Source organism: Neoarius graeffei, chromosome 17 (assembly GCF_027579695.1).
Source record: "Neoarius graeffei isolate fNeoGra1 chromosome 17, fNeoGra1.pri, whole genome shotgun sequence".
NCBI classification, from domain to species: domain Eukaryota; kingdom Metazoa; phylum Chordata; class Actinopteri; order Siluriformes; family Ariidae; genus Neoarius; species Neoarius graeffei.
The window spans coordinates 50,464,561-50,484,269 of NC_083585.1; the positions used below are offsets into that span (position 1 = coordinate 50,464,561).

General features: G+C 41.5%; 1 protein-coding gene across 1 annotated transcript in view; it reads left to right on the forward strand.

Moving 5' to 3' along the window:
* b3glcta (beta 3-glucosyltransferase a) overlaps positions 1–8,626 on the forward strand; it is a 456,351-nt gene extending 447,725 nt beyond the window's left edge. The window contains exons 15-17 of the mRNA XM_060943556.1: positions 2,635–2,779; positions 7,117–7,321; positions 8,295–8,626. Coding sequence (XP_060799539.1) covers positions 2,635–2,779; positions 7,117–7,284 — 313 coding nt within the window. The 3' untranslated portion in view covers positions 7,285–7,321; positions 8,295–8,626. The remainder of the gene's footprint in view (positions 1–2,634; positions 2,780–7,116; positions 7,322–8,294) is intronic.
* The last annotated feature ends 11,083 nt before the right edge of the window (positions 8,627–19,709 follow it).

A 19,709-nucleotide genomic window follows, 5' to 3' on the forward strand; every position in this document is an offset into this window, starting at 1 on the left:
ATGGTGTTAGAAGTGGGATGGCTTGCTAGGAGGCCATCAGAGGTGTACCCTGTGTGTGAACTGTACAAGGGACCCCCAGGATAGGTGGCTCCTGTGCGAGGAACCCCAGAAATGGGTGAAGTACGAGTTTGTGGGGCACCCTGGTATGGGAGAAGTACGGCTGGGGGACGCCTGTGTGTGTGAAGTGCACGGGTGTGCCTCCTGAAAGGGAGGGCAGTGTGATGGAGTGCCCATCACAACAGTTGAATATGTGCTCTGACTGCCATACCAACAACCTGGCTCTTTGGTGTTGTAGTCAGGGTGCAGGTTTGGCATCCTGTAGACCTGGGTTCAAGGCAGGATAAGGTGACTGTTCTCTTGCTTTGCTACAGATGGTGTACACCATCTTCACTAGGGCTGGAACACAATTCCACTATTTCTAGCTGTACGTTTAATGCTCCAAATGTTCTCCTCTGGGTCAAGGGGTTAGGGCCAGCATATCTCCAGAGACTGATCTGCCCTTACACGGCAGCTAGATCCCTATGCTTTGATATTACTGGTCGCCTGGCCCCTCCTCCTCTCCGCTCCTGCCTAGCCTACTCAAGACTGCGGTCTGTCTAGGCTCCCTGTTGGTGGAATGACCTTCCTGTTGAAGTCAGAACTGCTGACTCCCTGACCACCTGAAGACTCACTTCTTCAGGCTGCACCTCTCCCCTTCTTCCCTGCCCACTGTATAACTGCTTATCGATCTTGATCAACCCAGACTGTGTGCTGTCTAGCCTGGGGTTAGCCATTGGAGTTTTACTTTTCTCTCTTTACTTGTACTTTTTCAGCTTGATTGTATGGTTGAATTGTTTTGTTTTCCTTGGCTGTTTGCTAAGTATTGGTACTTCAACAGAATACTTCACTAAGTGTTATTCTGTTACTTGCTCAGTTGGCACTAGAACTTCTAGTCTAGAAGTTCAGCACTTCTTATACCTGACTTTTGCACTTGTTGTACATCGCTCTGGATAAGAGTGTCTGCTAAATGCCATGTAATGTCATGTAATTTGTATCTGTATTCAAATTTAAACCCACAGTGGGTGAGGCCTAAACCAGAAGAAGTGGTTTTTGGTTTTGGATTATTAACCCACTATGTCATCGGAAACATGGGAAAACCCAGATGCTGACATGCCAGTATGACCTGTATTTTTTTTCTCCACAGCTACATCAGTTGAGTTCAAATTTAGTTTCAACTAAAGATGTGCCCAACATAGTTTCCATATTAGTATCATTCAGTTCAATCAGAATGCAGTATTAATATTTGGTTACATTTCATGCTCTTCACCAAACAGTTAAATGATCACTAATTGAACTAAAACAACCTTAAACCTATGGGTTTTCTTTCTGTGCTCCCTTTTCTGTACCCAGGCTTTGGCTTTATATTATTCATTAGGGGTATAATGATACACTCCAGTCAAGATTTGTTTCAATTCGTGTTACTGGGTTCATGGTTCAGTTTAATTAGATTCTCAGAATGTTTTGAATAAAATCTTAATGAAGAAAAATTATGACTAAAAAGACTTTAATTTCTGAATGATTAACTATACAAGTTTATAATTCGGGGGGGGGGGGGGGGGGGGGTTACTATACAAGTTTATGATTCAGGGAGGGTTACTATACAAGTTTATGATTCCAAAGGGCAGCACGGTGATGCAGTGGTTAGCACTGTTGCCTCACAGCAAGAAGGTTCTGGGTTCAAGCCCAGTGGCTGACAGGGGCCTTTCTGTGTGGAGTTTGCATGTTCTCTAGCACAGTGGTGTAGTGGTTAGCACTGTCGCCTCACAGCAAGAAGGTTCTGGGTTCGAGCCCAGTGGCTGACGGGGGCCTTTCTGTGTGGAGTTTGCATGTTCTCCCCATGTCTGTGTGGGTTTCCTCCAGGTGCTCCGGTTTCCCCCACAGTCCAAAGATATGCAGGTTAGGTTAATTGGTGGCTCTAAATTGACCGTAGGTGTGAATGTGAGTGTGAATGGTTATTTGTCTCTCTCTGTCAGCCCTGCGATGATCTGGCAACTTGTCCAGGGTGTACCCCACCTCTCACCCACAGTCAGCTGGGATAGGATCCAGCTTGCCCGTGACCCTGTACAGCAGGGGTCTTCAATCCTATCCGCAAAGGGCCGGTGTAGCTGCAGGCTTTCATTACAGCCAAATTGGAGGCTCACTTGATTGTTGACTGGAGACGAGGGTGAAATGATTAAACAAGTGAAATCAGGTGTAGCTCCTGCTTGGTTGGAATGAAAGCCTGCAGCCACACTGGCCCTTTGTGGATAGGATTGAAGACCCCTGCTGTACAGGATAAGTGGCTATGGATAATGGATGGGTGGATGGATGCTTGAATTTAGTGGCCTCTTTCTTGGGCATTGTAGATTGGTGTCATTTGAAAGCTACTGAAGAAGGTTCAGTTCACTTCAGTTTTGATGGAGAGTTGAAGAGTGATGGAGGGTTCATTTAGTTTTTGATGGAGACTACAAAGCACTTCATTAAGTCATTGTGGATAAGACCATCTGTTAAACGCTATAAATATAAACTGAACTGTTGTATATGCTTGTATATTTTTGAACAGAATGATCACGTGCTGAATCTTACTCTCTCACTCTTTGACCCTATGTTATATAGGATGGTGTTCAGTAGGGAGGCTGTACTCAGGCTTTTGGCCAGCGGCTGTAAATGCTACAGTAACGATGCTCCTGATGACATGGTATTGGGGATGTGTTTCAACTCTATGCGACTTCCTGTCACACACAGCCCACTGTTTCACCAGGTAAACAGCACTTCCTACACACATCTTGCCTTCGCGGGACACTTCCGAACTTTCCAGGATTTCTTGAAAAAGTTTGTGTGAAAGAATAAAATGACATGGATGTTCATCACGCTGTTATACTTTGCCAGGTTTTTGTAATATGTGGTTGCTTGTAAAGTGAATTTGGAATAATTTATGGGACATTAATTAGTTTTTCTTTAACAGATTTTTTTTTTTTGGGAGGGGGGATATTATATACGGCCCATTCTATAACTGCAAGTACATTTCAAATGTTGATTCTGTTAGTCATCGTCAACTCTGTTATCGTCAAACCAAGACTAATGATAACGGAGTTGACATTTTCCACCATTTTGTGCCTTAAATCCACATGCTAACCTCAAACTAGCTGCCACATGGCATGGATAAAAACAGAATTTTGGGGATTTTAATCATATTATTGTTTAAAAAAAAAAGAGTGAGAGATTCACTCCAATATCACAATAACAGATTTGACGAATAATTAATCTACTGTTGGTGTAAAATCCTCAACATTTTCTTCAAATTAATGAGAAAAGAAACATCACATACCTCACTGCCTTTCTGAAGTTTTCCGCCAGAGGAAGTGACGTCTCTCGGTGCAGGTGTCATGTGTATTCTTAAAAGTCTTTGTGGATTTTATACAGTTTTATAACAGAGTTGACAAAAACATTGGGATGGATAAAATATATATATTTTTATGACTGAAATTTCACATAATACAGAAAATAGACTTTTGTATGCAATTGATTTTATAACAGTTAATTGAATAAGCCCCCCAAAAAACAGATTGCTAGGCTGAATCACTTCATGTTTATTCAGGGTGAATGTAAGACTCAGGAGGCAAAGACAGCCAATAATGTGGGGGGAGGGGTGGAAGTCATTTATTTAGTTAATGTTTTCTGGATAAATTTGGTCTAAAATGTACATCAAGCATCGCTATTGGTGAAAGTTTGTCATAATTTGCATTATTGTTCAAAACTGATTCAATAGAGATCTCTTTTGTGGAAAATAACAAAAGGTTTATCTCAGAGACGCGAAATGTACCCGAAATTCTAGAATGACCCATATACTATTTTGTCATGAGTCTAGTTTTGTTATATTTTCTGTGTATATACTGTTTATTAATAACTAACCCTGTACCACTATGTTTACCTGTGAGTTAAATGAACAAGGGTAGTTCAGGAATAAATGAACCCCTTTACACATACAGTACTGTTTTTTACAAACACAAACACATTAGACAACAAGCATTAAGCAATAAGCGTTAAATATCCAGCAGATCTGCAACAAAAACCTTCCTGCCACCAAGTCAAATGTTCCAAATTGTAAATACCATTACAAATAATTGTAACTAATTGTTTGGAGGTCGTTCTGGCGGCCAGCCATCACCCTGCTGACCAGATCCCGCCTTTTCACACGAATACACAATTCGAATAAACAGGTTTCTGCTTACCTTTCCTATTGGCGCCTGTGATCGAGCAGGATCCGGCCCGCAAGGATCCACAGTTGCTCTGGTTCGCCTCCTCCATCAACCTCCTGGTTCTGGCTCACCATGAATTTTGTCACGGGACAAAACGATATCTGTATCTTACAAGAATTACATATACTGTACATATCATGAATTACACGTTGTATCTGGTCTCGCATGGTTCGTGCTCCATAGCATTCCATTAAATACAGTCAGGTGGGAATATAATATACAGTACTGTGCAAAAGTCCTCAGCACCGTATTTTTTTTCTTACAAACTTTGTAAAAGACTTCTATTTTATGACTTCTACATTATCGAATCAGTACAAAAACATTTTAGAGTTCCAAACATTAGTTTTCCAGCATAAAATGAAATGTTACAGAATTTTTTTTTTTTTTTTTTAATATATTTGAGTGGCAAATTACATAAGAGAGCACTTTTTGGATGAAAAAAGAAAACATAATGAAGGCTACTGGGTTTTGGTGCAATATTAAGAAGCAGATGTGACAAAGTGTCCAGAAGAACTTTGCTGGTTCTGTAAGATGCTCAGTAAAACCTACCGTACAGCTCATTTCCTTATAAAACTGCACTCATTGTACCTGAGACTACTATTTTTTTTTTAAAGTAAAGGGTCGTCTCACACCAAATATTGACTTTGTTTCATTTATTATGGCTTACTGCTGTTTACAGTGGTGGTGCTGTTTTTTTTTTTATTTTGAATCATTTCAGGGCGGCACGGTGGTGTAGTGGTTAGCGCTGTCGCCTCACAGCAAGAAGGTCCTGGGTTCGAGCCCCGGGGCCGGCGAGGGCCTTTCTGTGTGGAGTTTGCATGTTCTCCCCGTGTCCACGTGGGTTTCCTCCGGGTGCTCCGGTTTCCCCCACAGTCCAAAGACATGCAGGTTAGGTTAACTGGTGACTCTAAATTGACCGTAGGTGTGAATGTGAGTGTGAATGGTTGTCTGTGTCTATGTGTCAGCCCTGTGATGACCTGGCGACTTGTCCAGGGTGTACCCCGCCTTTCGCCCGTAGTCAGCTGGGATAGGCTCCAGCTTGCCTGCGACCCTGTAGAAGGATAAAGCGGCTAGAGATAATGAGATGAATGAGATGAGATGAATCATTTAATTATTTTTAAGCCATTTTTGGTCTACAGCATTTCTTTATATGTGCCGAAGACAGGACTGTGCACAGGACTGTGTGTGTTAGTTTTCCATTATGGAAGACTGAGTGGGAATGAAAATTTATCTTTTCCGTGTTGTTTTTACCTTATACAATAACGGATTTCATATGTGAAAGGGGCAATGGACACGAAGTTTCTTATGAGATCATCATCAGAGTAAAATCAAGAAAAGCAGATCTAAGGTCTGGTACACATCCTCCCGTCCACTTAAGGTTCACTAATCAAAGCTGACAGTGTGGTGGGATAATGCTGCCTCCGCATCTGTGTGTCAGATTGTATTTCCAGAAGATCAGATAATGTGTATAAACTCAATGACATATTTATTTATTTATTTATCTATTTATCTATGTATTTATTTCTATCTATCTATCTATCTATCTATCTATCTATCTATCTATCTATCTATCTATCTATCTATCTATCTATCTATCTATAATTATTTATGCAAATGACAGATTTATGTAAACGTCTGTGTCAGGTACAGTATGCAGTAGGGGAGAGCAGGGAGACTTGGGACAAGTTTTCAGCTTTTGTGGATCGTGTGAAATTCTTTGCAGGTAGCGTCACATTCATACTGCATTCGAGAAGATTTACTATACCCTCTTACCACAACGTTAGTTTCTCAGCCTGGCACCGAAACTGGCCTTCAGACTTCACTTTTTCGGTCATTTTTTTTTTTTTTGCAGGGAGACATGAGACATTGAAGGGAGACATGGAACAAAAATAAAATACCTAGCTTAATCCTACACATTTAATCTTCATTTATTATCAAATCTTGTACCATATGAACTGTATGAACACACAATGCTGGTACAGCGATAGAAAAATGTCAGTTTACCCAAAACCTGATGAGAAAAAAACAGTTCCATTCTTAAGAAGGAATGAAATAAGTTTAATCCTCCTGCAGGGATACAGCCACATTTTTAACAAACGTTTTTAAACAATTTCATATTTGTAAACCACAAAAAAAAAAGATCCTGGAACATGATGAACTGTCGCTCTCCAACGCGCTGCATCTGGACTTTTTTTAATCCTTGATTTTTTTTTTCCCCCAGAATTTAAGTTTAATAAATAACAACACTACACATGGTATCTCTAGGCTACAGACTTTAATTCCTAACAAATCCCCAGTTCACCAGCATACATTACACCATAGAATGGAGGTGGAGGTGAAGTGGAAAATACAAGTTTTGAAAGTTGATAAAATATTGAACTGCACAAACCTTACTGCAGTGTCCAGCTTCATGGCTCCAAAGGAAGTAGGGCACTCTAAGGAAGAGGCAACATCTAACTTCTGATGTAATCTAAAACCTAATTGGTTGAAATTAATTAACTATCCCAAGTTTCCCCGTCCCAAGTCTCCCCACTCTCCCCTACTTCACAAATAAATAAACAAATGGTCTGAAAACATTCATTTGTTCTGTGTTTGGATTTGCCATCGTGTAATACATTACTCTCCTAAACTCCACCAGTGTCAGGTTTTGCATGAAGGTGCTTGTCCAAGATTTATTAGGAACAATGAATTTGCACTCAAACAGGGTTGGTTATTCCAGGTGAATGTTCAGTTGCTTGAAATGTCATGCTCTGATTGAGTGAGTACTGCAGTGCATGCTCTGACTGGATCCTGGATTTACTCTGAGTATGTCTTTGTGCTGTTTTCTTCTGTTACCTAGGCACGGCCAGAGGATTATGCCAGAGCCTTTCTAGCCCATCAGACTCCTATTTCTTTCCACAAACATTGGAACATTGACCCAGTTGCAGTTTTTCACAAGTGGCTTATTGATGATGTGCATGGCTCCAGGACAGAGCAGCTCAGAAAAGCTTCAAAAGAAGAGTTATAGCGAATGGACTCTTTTGTTGAGACAGAGATGTGGACAGGTAAATGGGGAGAGATGTTGTTCTAATGTTAAAGACAAGAGGTAGAAGGGGAAGCCATGGCCTAATGCTTAGAGAAGCAGCTTTGGGACCAAAAGGTTGCTGGTTCAATTCCCTGGACCAGTAGGAATGGCTGACGTGCCCTTGAGCAAGGCACCCCAACCGCTCTGGGTATGTTGTACTTTGCTCTGGATAAGAGCATCCGCTAAATGCCTATAATGTAATAGATTGACCATGTTACTAATATTGATTTAGAATACATATGTGAGAGGAAGAATGAGTGAAATCTAAACTTTGAGTACACCTACCGTACTACTCAAACTTGCAATAACCTGGTGTACTAAAGGCTAACCTGATTCATTCTGCAGTATCATAAAAAAGTCCTTTGTTTCACAGGCTCATTGGGCAGCGCCGATGTCCATTTCTGTAACCCTCGGCCTCTCGCCTATTATATAGCTAGGGTTACAGTGGGGGGGTAGTCCTCTGATAACCGCGAGAGTTTGACTCCCCACTCGCATCTGTATTGCAGCGTGCCTTGCCAGATGGTGGTAGGTACCATTTTTATGATGGTCTTTGGTATGACCCGACCGTGAGTAGAACTCTCGATCTCCCGATCAACAGGCAGACACGCTAACCACTAGGCCAACTCGTGGTATCATAACAATGGGCCTAATTTATCAGATTAGATACGAACAAATTTAAATTTTGTAAATTGTTCCTAAAGCACATTTTCATCATTCTTGAATATCCATTACACTGGGATGAGGGCTTAATTTTTGAAAACTACAAAAAAAAAAAAATTTGTACACTTTACTAAAACTTCACTAAAAGATTAATAAATGGTCCCCACTACTTGTGGCATTAACTAATAACAAACTCTACATTCCACCAAAAACTCCCTTAGAAGCTATAGTGCCTGTTTTTCATCAGCTTTCACAGCTTTTCCTCTGAGATACCCTGCTATGTCTCTTTACAGGATGTCCCAGAGACTTGTGGACCTGCTTGGATGCCTTTCTATCTTGTTCCAGCTTTTCTTAAAACGGCTTGATTGGAAAATTCAGGATTTGCCAGGCCAGTCCATTGCAGACAGCATTGCCTCCTCCCTTCTTCCTCTTCAGATATCTCTTACACATCTTTGAGGTGTGTGCGGAGTCGTCAAGAGTCACTGAGAATTAAAAAAAAAAAAAAAAAAAGAACTCCGAAATGTAAAAACGCAAGGTGTTTTCAAACTTTGGACAGGAAATGTATGCAAGATATTTATAATATTGTTGGTCATTAATATTATTTGCCAAAAAGATGTTTAGATATTTTTATGTTTTCTTTCTCTAATGCTGTGTATTATATTACCTATAAAACTGCCATTATTTAAAGAAAACAATCTCTTTGTCATTATTTCACTAACTAGATAAGTGAATGCTTTCCTTTTATTGCCTGTGCACTGTCACAACACCTGCATAAGTATGTAAATTAAATGTATTTGAGGATAACTTGGTGGGTACTATATGCATATAATATGTAAGTACAGGACTAGTGAGTGGGAGCTTGTTTCCACACACAGAAGTGGACAGTACATTTACTTGAGTATTGTACCTAAGTACACTTTTTGAGTATCTGTACTTGAGGTTTTTTTTTTTTTAACCTTATGACTTTAACTTCAACTTCATTACATTTGAAAGGCAAATATCGTACTTTTCACTCCACTACATTTCTGTCAAGGTCCTCGTTACTATGAAGTGGCTTTGAAAGTGGATTTTTTTCTTTTCTTTTCTAAAACGTGATTTGTTTTTTTCACAGGTGACACTGAGACAGCCTATCAGTAATCACTCGGGTCACGTCACATCCATAGACTATAAAACCAAGTTCAGTGATTTTTTCAGCAGCATTATTTGAACACAATCTGTTGATGGCAGAATAGAAGGAGGCGGTTCTTCTGGGGAATGCACACACTCATGGTCATACCTAGAACCCATGTTTCAGTTTTCTGAAAGGATTAAAGGTCCCATGGCATGAAATTTTCACTTTCTGAGGTTTTTTAACATTAAAATGAGTTCCTCTGACCTTCTTAAGTCACCCCAGTGGCTAGAAATTTCATAATGTGTAAACCAAACTATGCCCAACATTTGAGAATGGCGCGTCAAAACGGTGCGTTGATAAACTCTTCCCTTGCCTACGTCAGCAAGGGAGATGATCCCCACGCCCCCCCTCTGGATTCCCACCCACTGTATGGATTGCCCGCCCATCTCAAAAGTTGCCACCAAACATGGAAGTTGCGCTGTACATGGATGTGACAACACAGAAAGGAGTCTGTTTTTACTGCCGACGGGAGAGCCCCTGAAGACGCAGTGGCTTAATTTTATTTACTCCAATAATACGCCGTCGAGTCTACCTAAGATGGTGTATGTTTGTCGGAAGCATTTTCCTGATGAATGTTTCCACAACTTGGGACAGTACAGGGCAGGTTTTGCACATCAACTGTCACTGAAGCCTGGGTCCGTACCAAGCATCCCTGCCGCATCAGCCACAAACACCGAACAAGTAAGTGTATAACTGTTAAGTCGTTTTGCCGTGTTTTAAAATCGGTGCCACGTTAGCCTTGCAATGGCTACATTAGCTGTGCAGCTAACCTCTTCCTGCAGTTAGCCAGGTACTCTGCACTACAAAACCAAAAAGCATGCAGCATGCTCTGTTATAATAGCCAATCAAAACAGTTTTTACAAAGACACCCACATTCTTTTTTTTAAGTCACTCGTTCATTTTATTTGTTTGTTTGTTCAGTAAAACCCCAAACATTTGTTGAATTTATTTTATTTCCTCGCGTCGCACCTTAATGACGTCAGCGCGCGGTATTTTTCCCTTCGCGGTTTGTTCCTTCTCTCTCGCCATAGTAAGACACTCACATCCGCTTGTTCTGACCCACTGGAGGTAGCGTCACAGTGCTGTTAGCCAATCAGAGGTAACACGTTTACATGTCATGAATATTAATGATAAGACCCGCCCCCACCCTCTACCCTTCCCCGCCTCCTGCTTCTCATTAGCAAAACGACGCACTGGGAAAAGCGCTGAAATGGGGCTTTCTCCCAGGAGGCTATATCTACGTGCCGAGGGTTCATTTCGAGAAAGGCTGCGGATATAACATCTGGAAACCTCCATGAGCCCGTTTAAAGCATCAACAAACCACCATGCCATGGGACCTTTAAAGAATGTTTGCTGAAAACGAACCACATCACGGCCTAACAAAAACTTGCCGTCCAACCTGCAGAAGCATCTTGAGGTTTTATTCCAGGAGAAAGCTTGCACCGAAGTTGTCTGTACTTTTAGAGCTAGCGATAACGTTGCAATAGCTATGCAGTCTGGTTAGTCAAATGACTTTCTATGAATTTGCCTGCCAAGTTGCCGTAGTCTTGTCCACGGCTAACATTTACACATAGCTAGTTAACGTAGACACTGTTAGTTAGCAGGTAAAAACGGAATTTTGCTAACATGAATAACGTTAACTTATCTGAAGTCCTTTCAGAAATGTTTTAGCATAATCTTGCCAAATAAACAGAATGTAGAAATCTTTCTTTTCTAGTAGCGTTAGCTACCCAATATGATTTTGAGTCTGAAAAGAGTTTGCTAGCATGTCGGGTGGAGTTCCACTGACAAGCTAGCTTAACGTTAAACCACCATGATGGCACAGCATACGTTCATTTTGTGAATTCACATTTCTGTCTTTGGTAACAGCGTTAGGTTTTGTAAGCGCTGTGGCAATAATACAGCAATGCGTTGACATAAAATGTACTTTTAATACTTAAGTATTTTTAAAAGCAAGTACTTCAGTACTTTAACTTAAGTAAAAATTTGACTGTATAACTTTCACTTGTATCGGAGTAACATTTGACCAGTGGGATCTGTACTTTGACTTAAGTAATGAAGTTGGGTACTTTGTCCACCTCTGTCCATGCAGCTGAAGCCCTTCCATCCATCCATCCATCCATTATCTGTAGCCGCTTATCCTGTTCTACAGGGTCGCAGGCAAGCTGGAGCCTATCCCAGCTGACTATGGGCGAGAGGCGGGGTACACCCTGGACAAGTCGCAAGGTCATCGCAGGGCTAAGCAGCTGAAGCCGATTCAGAAATTCAAAAATCACCCCTTGCTTTTATGTTCGACAACAATTTTAGGAATCAGATACAGAAGTATTCATACATCATTCCGGGTGCTTAAGTGCCCCCTTGTTTATATATTTTCATGAATAATTGCCAATGTCCCTCAACAAAAATGTTTTTTATACTACTGAGAGCACATTTCAACTTTAGAGCAGGTTAAGCATGAAAAATTAAATCAATGTTTTATGTAGTTTTATAGGACCAGCTGGACTCTAAAAGGTTTTTAGTAACCCTACCTACACTGTAAAACACTACAAAAGAGATTAATTGCAGTAGAGCACTTGGTGTTTCTTTTTTGCTGTTGTTGTTTTAAAAGCATTTATTATAACTTTATTACTACATGAGGTGCACATGAATTCTCAGTGGTGCTTATTCAATCAATTATGCACCATCCATCTTCAATAACATCCATCCAAAGCTGAACACACAAACCATGATTTACTGACTTCTGCTGGGGAAATTTTGTGCCAAACAGCGACTCTGGATTGAATATTCATACACTATGAATATGTCATTTGTGAGAAATTCAAAGGTCTTGTGGGTGGAATCATTCCCACAAGCCCACAAAGTACTGCTTGTAACTTCCAGCCAGACTTCTGCACTTATACATGTTTCTGTCACCAAAGTACTTCAAAAAAAAAAAAACCTGAGGTCCACATTTTGTAGCTGGCCATCCTGCTTCTCTAGGGGTGTGTTTTATTTTCATTTCAATATGTGATTTGATCTATGAACAATCATACAATTAATGAGCAAAAAAAAGTCAAACTCATATGATTGAACTGTTTAGGTACAAAGGTTGATTTTATTATTATTATTATTATTATTAATAATAATAATAATAATAATAATAATAATCCATCACTGCTTATCCTGTACAGGGTCACGGGCAAGCTGGAGCCTATCCCAGCTGACTATGGGTGAGAGGCGGGGTACACCCTGGACAAGTCACCAGGTCATCACAGGGCTGACACACAGAGACAAACAACCATTCACACCTACGGTCAATTTAGAGCCACCAGTTAGCTTAACCTGCATGTCTTTGGACTGTGGGGGAAACCAGAGCACCCAGAGGAAACCCACGCAGACACGGGGAGAACATGCAAACTCCACACAGAAAGGCCCTCGTCGGCCGCTGGGCTCGAACCCGGACCTTCTTGCTGTGAGGCGACAGTGCAAACCATTACACCACCACACAGCAAATTCCTCAGTGTTGAATTAACACTTTCAGAGTTCATTTGGGTCCAATTGGACCTATATAAACACTCTGGGTGTTAATTCAACACTGGGGATTTTGCTGTGCATGCCACCCTATATATATATATATATATATATATATATATATATATATATATATATATCTATCATCTCATTATCTCTAGCCGCTTTATCCTGTTCTACAGGGTCGCAGGCAAGCTGGAGCTTATCCCACCTGACTACGGGTGAAAGGCGGGGTACACCCTGGACAAGTCGCCAGGTCATCACAGGGCTGACACATAGACACAGACAACCATTCACACTCACATTCACACCTACGCTCAATTTAGAGTCACCAGTTAACCTAACCTGCATGTCTTTGGACTGTGGGGGAAACCGGAGCACCCGGAGGAAACCCACGCGGACACGGGGAGAACATGCAAACTCCGCACAGAAAGGCCCTCGCCAGCCACGGGGCTCGAACCCGGACCTTCTTGCTGTGAGGTAACACAGCGCTAACCACTACACCACCGTGCTGCGCATATATATATATATATATATATATATATATATATATATATATATATATATATTCTCATTCTAGATGACTCATACTTTATCAATTAAACTTTCTTCAGTAAAGACAGTTCAAAACCTAACAGTTAAAAGACAAATCAAAACATAACAGACCCAAAGCCAACCCAAGTTAAACCTCTTCATTGCTTAATCTCTTTAATGAAGATAATAATGGCCATTAAATTGAGGCAGATTGTTGTACCGTAAGCATCAACTGGTAGAAGTTGAATGTCAGGCAAACAGAATGAGGCAGAGAAATCAAAACTTAATAATGGAATAAAAAATTAAAGGATAATGAATTGAGCCACTAGCACACAGAAATACAGCCTGAAATGACAAGACATTACAAAGATAGGTGGTAAATGAGCCAGTATAATAATAATAATAATAATAATAATAATAATATAGGCAACAACACTAACCACTACACCACCGTGCCATAATAATAATAATATGTTCGCTTGAAAAGCGGGAGGCCACACTTCGTTCTTTCCACAGAACAAGAGCTTGCATCTAACCTCAAAATGATTGTCCTTTTTTTTTCACCAAAAAGCACATTCTCAGTTGGTGAAAAAAATAAACTTTGCAATGACAAATCATGCTACTAGGACGCAACAATTTTACTGGCATTTGCAACACACTAAGCGAGTTATGTTGTGAATGCCAAGTGGAAAAAACCTTCTGTTGAGCAGAATAAAGAGTTAAAAGCATTGAAATTATCTCTCTCGCTCTCTCCCTCTCTTGTTTATGGCAAGTATCATTCTTGATTTCATGACATTTACCTGGACTCAAGGTGGCTGTTCCGTGTACAGTGCTCGTCCTGAGAAATTAATTTGACATGGCAAAATAAACAATGGCTAAAATACACCACAGCAACAGACTAAACGAGCTATGGTAACCAAAACAGTAATACATTTTGAATAGAATCTAACACAGCTTGTCCTCAGTTACTGGCATTTGTATGACAGTTCTGTGTAACTACACATCAGCACGTAGACATACGCCAGAATAGTATACACATCGACCTGGAAACCTGCCAGCCAGGGACTTTTTGCTGTGACCTAACCCCTCATAGAGATTCCTCTGAATCCTCCGGATTCATTAAAGGTACATGAAATGCAAGAAGTGATGGTGGCATAGCAGCAGTCTGCCCATGAGGGGTGTAACTAAATGAAAACGAATTATTTGGATTAAACAAATATGTGTTTGAAACAGATGCAAATTCACTGTGTTATGGTGGTGTTCAAAAGGCGTCGGTTTGAAACTCACGGAATGCATCAGGTCTAGTGTGGGTATCAGGCGCCTTAACCTGGCATTTGGTTCATCCTGCAGCGCCAGTTCTGCTTACCAAAAGTGGCCCACTGGGCGGCTCACATTCCATGCCTGGCTCCAAGCCAGCGAGCCGGGCTTCTTACCCATTTAAAGTTTGAGAATAGGTTGAGATCGTTTCGGCCCCAAGGCCTCTAGTCATTAGCTTTACCGGATAAAACTGCAAAGCTTTCTCGAGTGCCAGCTATCCTGAGGGAAACTTCGGAGGGAACCAGCTACTAGATGGTTCGATTAGTCTTTCGCCCCATACCCAGCCTTCAAACATGGCCACCACGGACTACAACTTCCATGTGCCACAGCGCCCTCCCTCTCCCAAGTATTCATTGGGAGTACACCTGTTCCACATTTTATGCAATCAGCACTTCCTATTTAAGGACTACAAACACACATGCACTTTGTGAAGTATCATTCTGTGTCCCTGTACCTGATCATATTCAGCTGTTTGTTGGTTTGGCCTGACTTTAATTATACTGACCCTTGCTATGTTTATTATCTGACTCTGAGACTGTTGTTTACCTGTGACATCCTGTTTGCACATTGACCAACCCTTGGCACGAACCTGACTCTGATTTTTGCTTCAAGATTTGGATTATTTCACCAGTTTGTGATGCACCCGTTCTGCCATGCAATTGTATCCGTAAGTGCCTGCACATTCTGACAAGGGCAACAAAAAAGTTGTCCAAGCAGGATTTGTTTTACTTGCATACGGATGTGAGTGAGCAGTCAGATATGAAGCTTTCTGGGTAAAGAAAGACCAAGGCTGCATCCGAATTCCAAGTACGTACTAACGATGTTTAAGTACCTACTACCCAAATGTAACTATAGTACGTTCTATTCAAGTCGTAAGGACACAATTCGGAGATACTCCACCGCCATCTTGCCTGTCCTCTGACCTGGATGTTAACAGATGATGTTACCCACACATGCTGTGAGCTTTAAACAAAAATTATTTGTGCACTGGCAGAAATGTTTAAATAATTCCTGATACATTTGTACATCACTGCAATAACCGACTGCGTTTCAGACAGGCACCTTCTTTTTCCTGCTGAATTACAGGATATCGTAATGTAGTGTAGTGTGGTTTGTTTGCATACTATGGATGTCGTAGATCATCCAGGTACCACTACTATCAAATGCGTGTTGAGTATTTGGACACCCTATATAGTGCTTTTTGTATACTAATAGTATGGCAATGGGGCGGCACGGTGGTGTAGTGGTTAGCACTGTTGCCTCACAGCAAGAAGGTTCTGGATTTGAGCCCAGTAGCCGACAGGGGCATTTCTGTGTGGAGTTTGCATGTTCTCCCCATGTCTGCGTGGGTTTCCTCTGGGTGCTCCGGTTTCCCCCACAGTTCAAAGACATGCAGGCTAGGCTAACTGGTGGCTCTAAATTGACTGTAGGTGTGAATATGAGTGTGAATGGTTGTTTGTCAGCCCTGCTATGACCTGGCGACTTGTCCAGGGTGTACCCCACCTCTCGCCCATAGTCAGCTGGGATAGGCTCCAACTTGCACAGGATAAGTGCAATATAATATTGCACTATAATACCACTATAATACCCTGCACAGGATAAGTGGTTACAGATAATGGATGGACAGAAGTATGCATATTCAGATGCAGCCCAAGTTTCTCTCAGATAATGAGTCATAGTGGTGTTCTGGCCATTCAGGCGAAATCTTCCAACACATGGAGAATGCAGGCAGATTTAATGGATTCCTGTAAGGAAAGCTGAGATGGGTGCAAGTGCAGTCTTGGAAAGGACAATCAAAACAAGAAGTATAAGCCTGAACGTGAATGTGAACATGAACCTGAACACACTGTATTTAGTGTAGAATAAACACAACAAAGAAATACACAAAACTAAGACTTGAAACAAGGAACTAATTACCACAAAACTCAAAGCAGGTGTGTACAATCTGCAGCGGCCATGCTTTTTAAAATGCCAGTTTTTAAAATGTCTATTAAAAACTTACCTCGATACTTTTGTCTCCTTTCTTCCCCAATGATAATTTATTTAAACTAATGGTATAGAACTGAATGAATTAATCTCTAAAATTAATCTAAAATTCCCAAAAGACAACTAAAAGCCCCATAAAGCTGCCCGACATGATTGAAGCAGAGGGCAGAGCTGTCAGCACTCAGACTGTTGGCTATTCAGAACTTGAACCGCACCGTGGATAATATCTTGGAGAAGCTTTCGGCTTTGCAATGGAAATGATCACCCCCCCCCCCCCCTCCCCCCTCCCAAGTCCCGTGTCATGTTATAAAGTGTACTTGTGTTTTTTTTTTTTTGTGCTTATGTGCTGAGGTTTTTTAATGTTCCCACACTGTACTCTCGCAGGAGCATAGAGTGGGGGTGTTTTTTCTCCTCTCCTTTCCTCATCTTCTCTGTAATTTCTTTTTTTCCCTGTCTTCCTGTCCTGTCTACTCCCCCTATGTAAGGACAGGTTGATGGTCAATTTCACTGGTACAGTGATAATAAAGGGTTCATTCATTCATTCATTCATTCATAAAAGACAGAAGCTAATTAGATGGGAAGTGATATTAGGCGAGTGGGCTAAGTTTAATGTCTATCAATAACTTAACAATGAAACTATTAGGGTTGAGCAATGCATTTTATTCTATCCACATTCACCGGATGTGAACAATCGTGTGCTCTGATTGGCTACTCTACTACTAGGCTATCAGCTCATATACCATGAGTAGAGAAAAACACAAAATGGCGGCACATGTTGCTGAACCAACTGAGGATTAAATTAAAACTCTACTTGAAAACGAAACCTCAATAATTGTTTTCAAATATTTAAATGAAACAGAAAAAGCTCAGGGCGGCACGGTGGTGTAGTGGTTAGCGCTGTCGCCTCACAGCAAGAAGGTTCGGGTTCGAGCCCCGGGGCCGGTGAGGGCCTTTCTGTGCAGAGTTTGCATGTTCTCCCCGTGTCCGCGTGGGTTTCCTCCGGGTGCTCCGGTTTCCCCCACGGTCCAAAGACATGCAGGTTAGGTTAACTGGTGGCTCTAAATTGACCATAGGTGTGAGTGTGAATGGTTGTCTGTGTCTATGTGTCAGCCCTGTGATGACCTGGCGACTTGTCCAGGGTGTACCCCACCTTTCGCCCGTAGTCAGCTGGGATAGGCTCCAGCTTGCCTGCGACCCTATAGAACAGGATAAAGCAGCTACAGATAATGAGATGAGATGAGAAAAAGTTGTTGGTAAAAACATTTTTTTTATTTTTCAAGAATTATCACATTTTTCACAAATTGCGACTGTCATTTTGCTGGTTTGTTTACATTCTAAGCAGAAATTATTTTGTTGGATGTTTTGTATCAAGTTTTTTTTTAAATCAAATTTGCAAAAAATAAAAACACTTTCTCAAAATCCAGTGAATGTGAATAGAACAAAACAGTTATTCCACTCAATCTTATCGTACATGGCTTATACCCAACTCGGTGCTACATGCCTTGTCAGCTATCAGCTCATGTACGACTCGATTTCTGGAATAACTGTTAAGCATCATGAAATCTCATGACATAATAAGAATGATGTTGGGCAAGCTCTTACACACATTTAAAAGACAGATATGTAGCTGTTCTCCCCAATTGGTCACCTGCCAATTCTGTCCTATCCTATGACAGTGACAAACCATGGAAGGAGAATACTAACAGGTCAGCATGACACATTTGAAGGAAATTTGCAGATATCCACCATCTTCCACAAAGCTGAATTTACCGATGCATATGATTAGCAAGGGGGCGGCATGGTGGTGTAGTGGTTAGCGCTGTCGCTTCACAGCACGAAGGTCTGGGTTTGAGCCCCGTGGCCAACGAGGGCCTTTCTGTGCGGAGTTTGCATGTTGTCCGCGTGGGTTTCCTCCAGGTGCACCAGTTTCCCCCACAGTCCAAAGACATGCAGGTTAGGTTAACTGGTGACTCTAAATTGACCGTAGGTGTGAGTGAGAGTGTGAATGGTTGTCTGTGTCTGTCAGCCCTGTGATGACCTGGCAACTTGTCCAGGGTGTATCCGCCTTTTGCCCGTAGTCAGCTGGGATAGGCTCCAGCTTGCCTGCGACCTTGTAGAAGGATAAAGCGGCTAGAAATTAGATGATTAGCGAGCATCGCTGTGGTTGACGGGGATTTGTCGGGGAGGAGGGTCAAGAAATTGTCAATCACGATTACAGAGGGAACATCAAGGAACATGTCATAGGAGTTGTCAAACTAGGCGAGAAAATATAGAAAAATTTGACATGCTAGACTTTTTGTCAGGGTGTTATTGGGCATTCCTGATGCCACATCGCTGTTCTTCGATTATGTCACACTACAAGCCATTCTCAATGCTCTGTGAGTGGCACGGTCGTGTAGTGGTTAGCACTGTCGCCTCACAGCTAGTAGGTTCTGGGTTTGAGCCCAGTGGCTGACGGGGGCCTTTCTGTGTGGAGTTTGCATGTTCTCCCCGTGTCTGCGTGGGTTTCTTCTGGGTGCTCTGGTTTTTCCCCACAGTCCAAAGACATACGGTTAGGTTAACATGGGGCGGCCATGGGCTGAAGTGCCTTTAAGCAAGACCCCTAACTGCTCCCTGGGCACTGTAGCATACAGTGGTGCTTGAAAGTTTGTGAACCCTTTAGAATTTTCTACATTTCTGCATAAATATGACCTAAAATATCATCAGATTTTCACACAAGTCCTAAAAGTAGATAAAGAGAACCCAGTGAAACAAATAAGACAACAATATTACACTTTGTCATTTATTTATTGTTTAACTGGGTTTCAAGCACCACTGTAGCTGCCCACTGCTCTGGGTATGTGTGTGCGTGTGTGTGCTCATTGCTCACTTGGGTGTGCATGTGTGTTTTCACTGCTTCAGAAGGGTTAAATGCAGAGGTTAGATTTTGCTGTGTGCTTGAGTCTGTACTTGAGTGTACATGTGACAAATAAAGGCTTCTTGGCTTCTTCTCAATTCAGGCCTGACACTGGAAATTTTTCAGCCACGGCAAAATAGTGCTGAATTTGTGTCGTCTGATTCCAGCATCAACGACATATTGTCTGCTTGACATTATAGAAAAAAGAAAAATCAGAGCCCTAATTAAAATGAACACAACACATTTAGAATATCAGTGAGTTAAAATGTCATGTGGTAAACTGAAATTAATGAG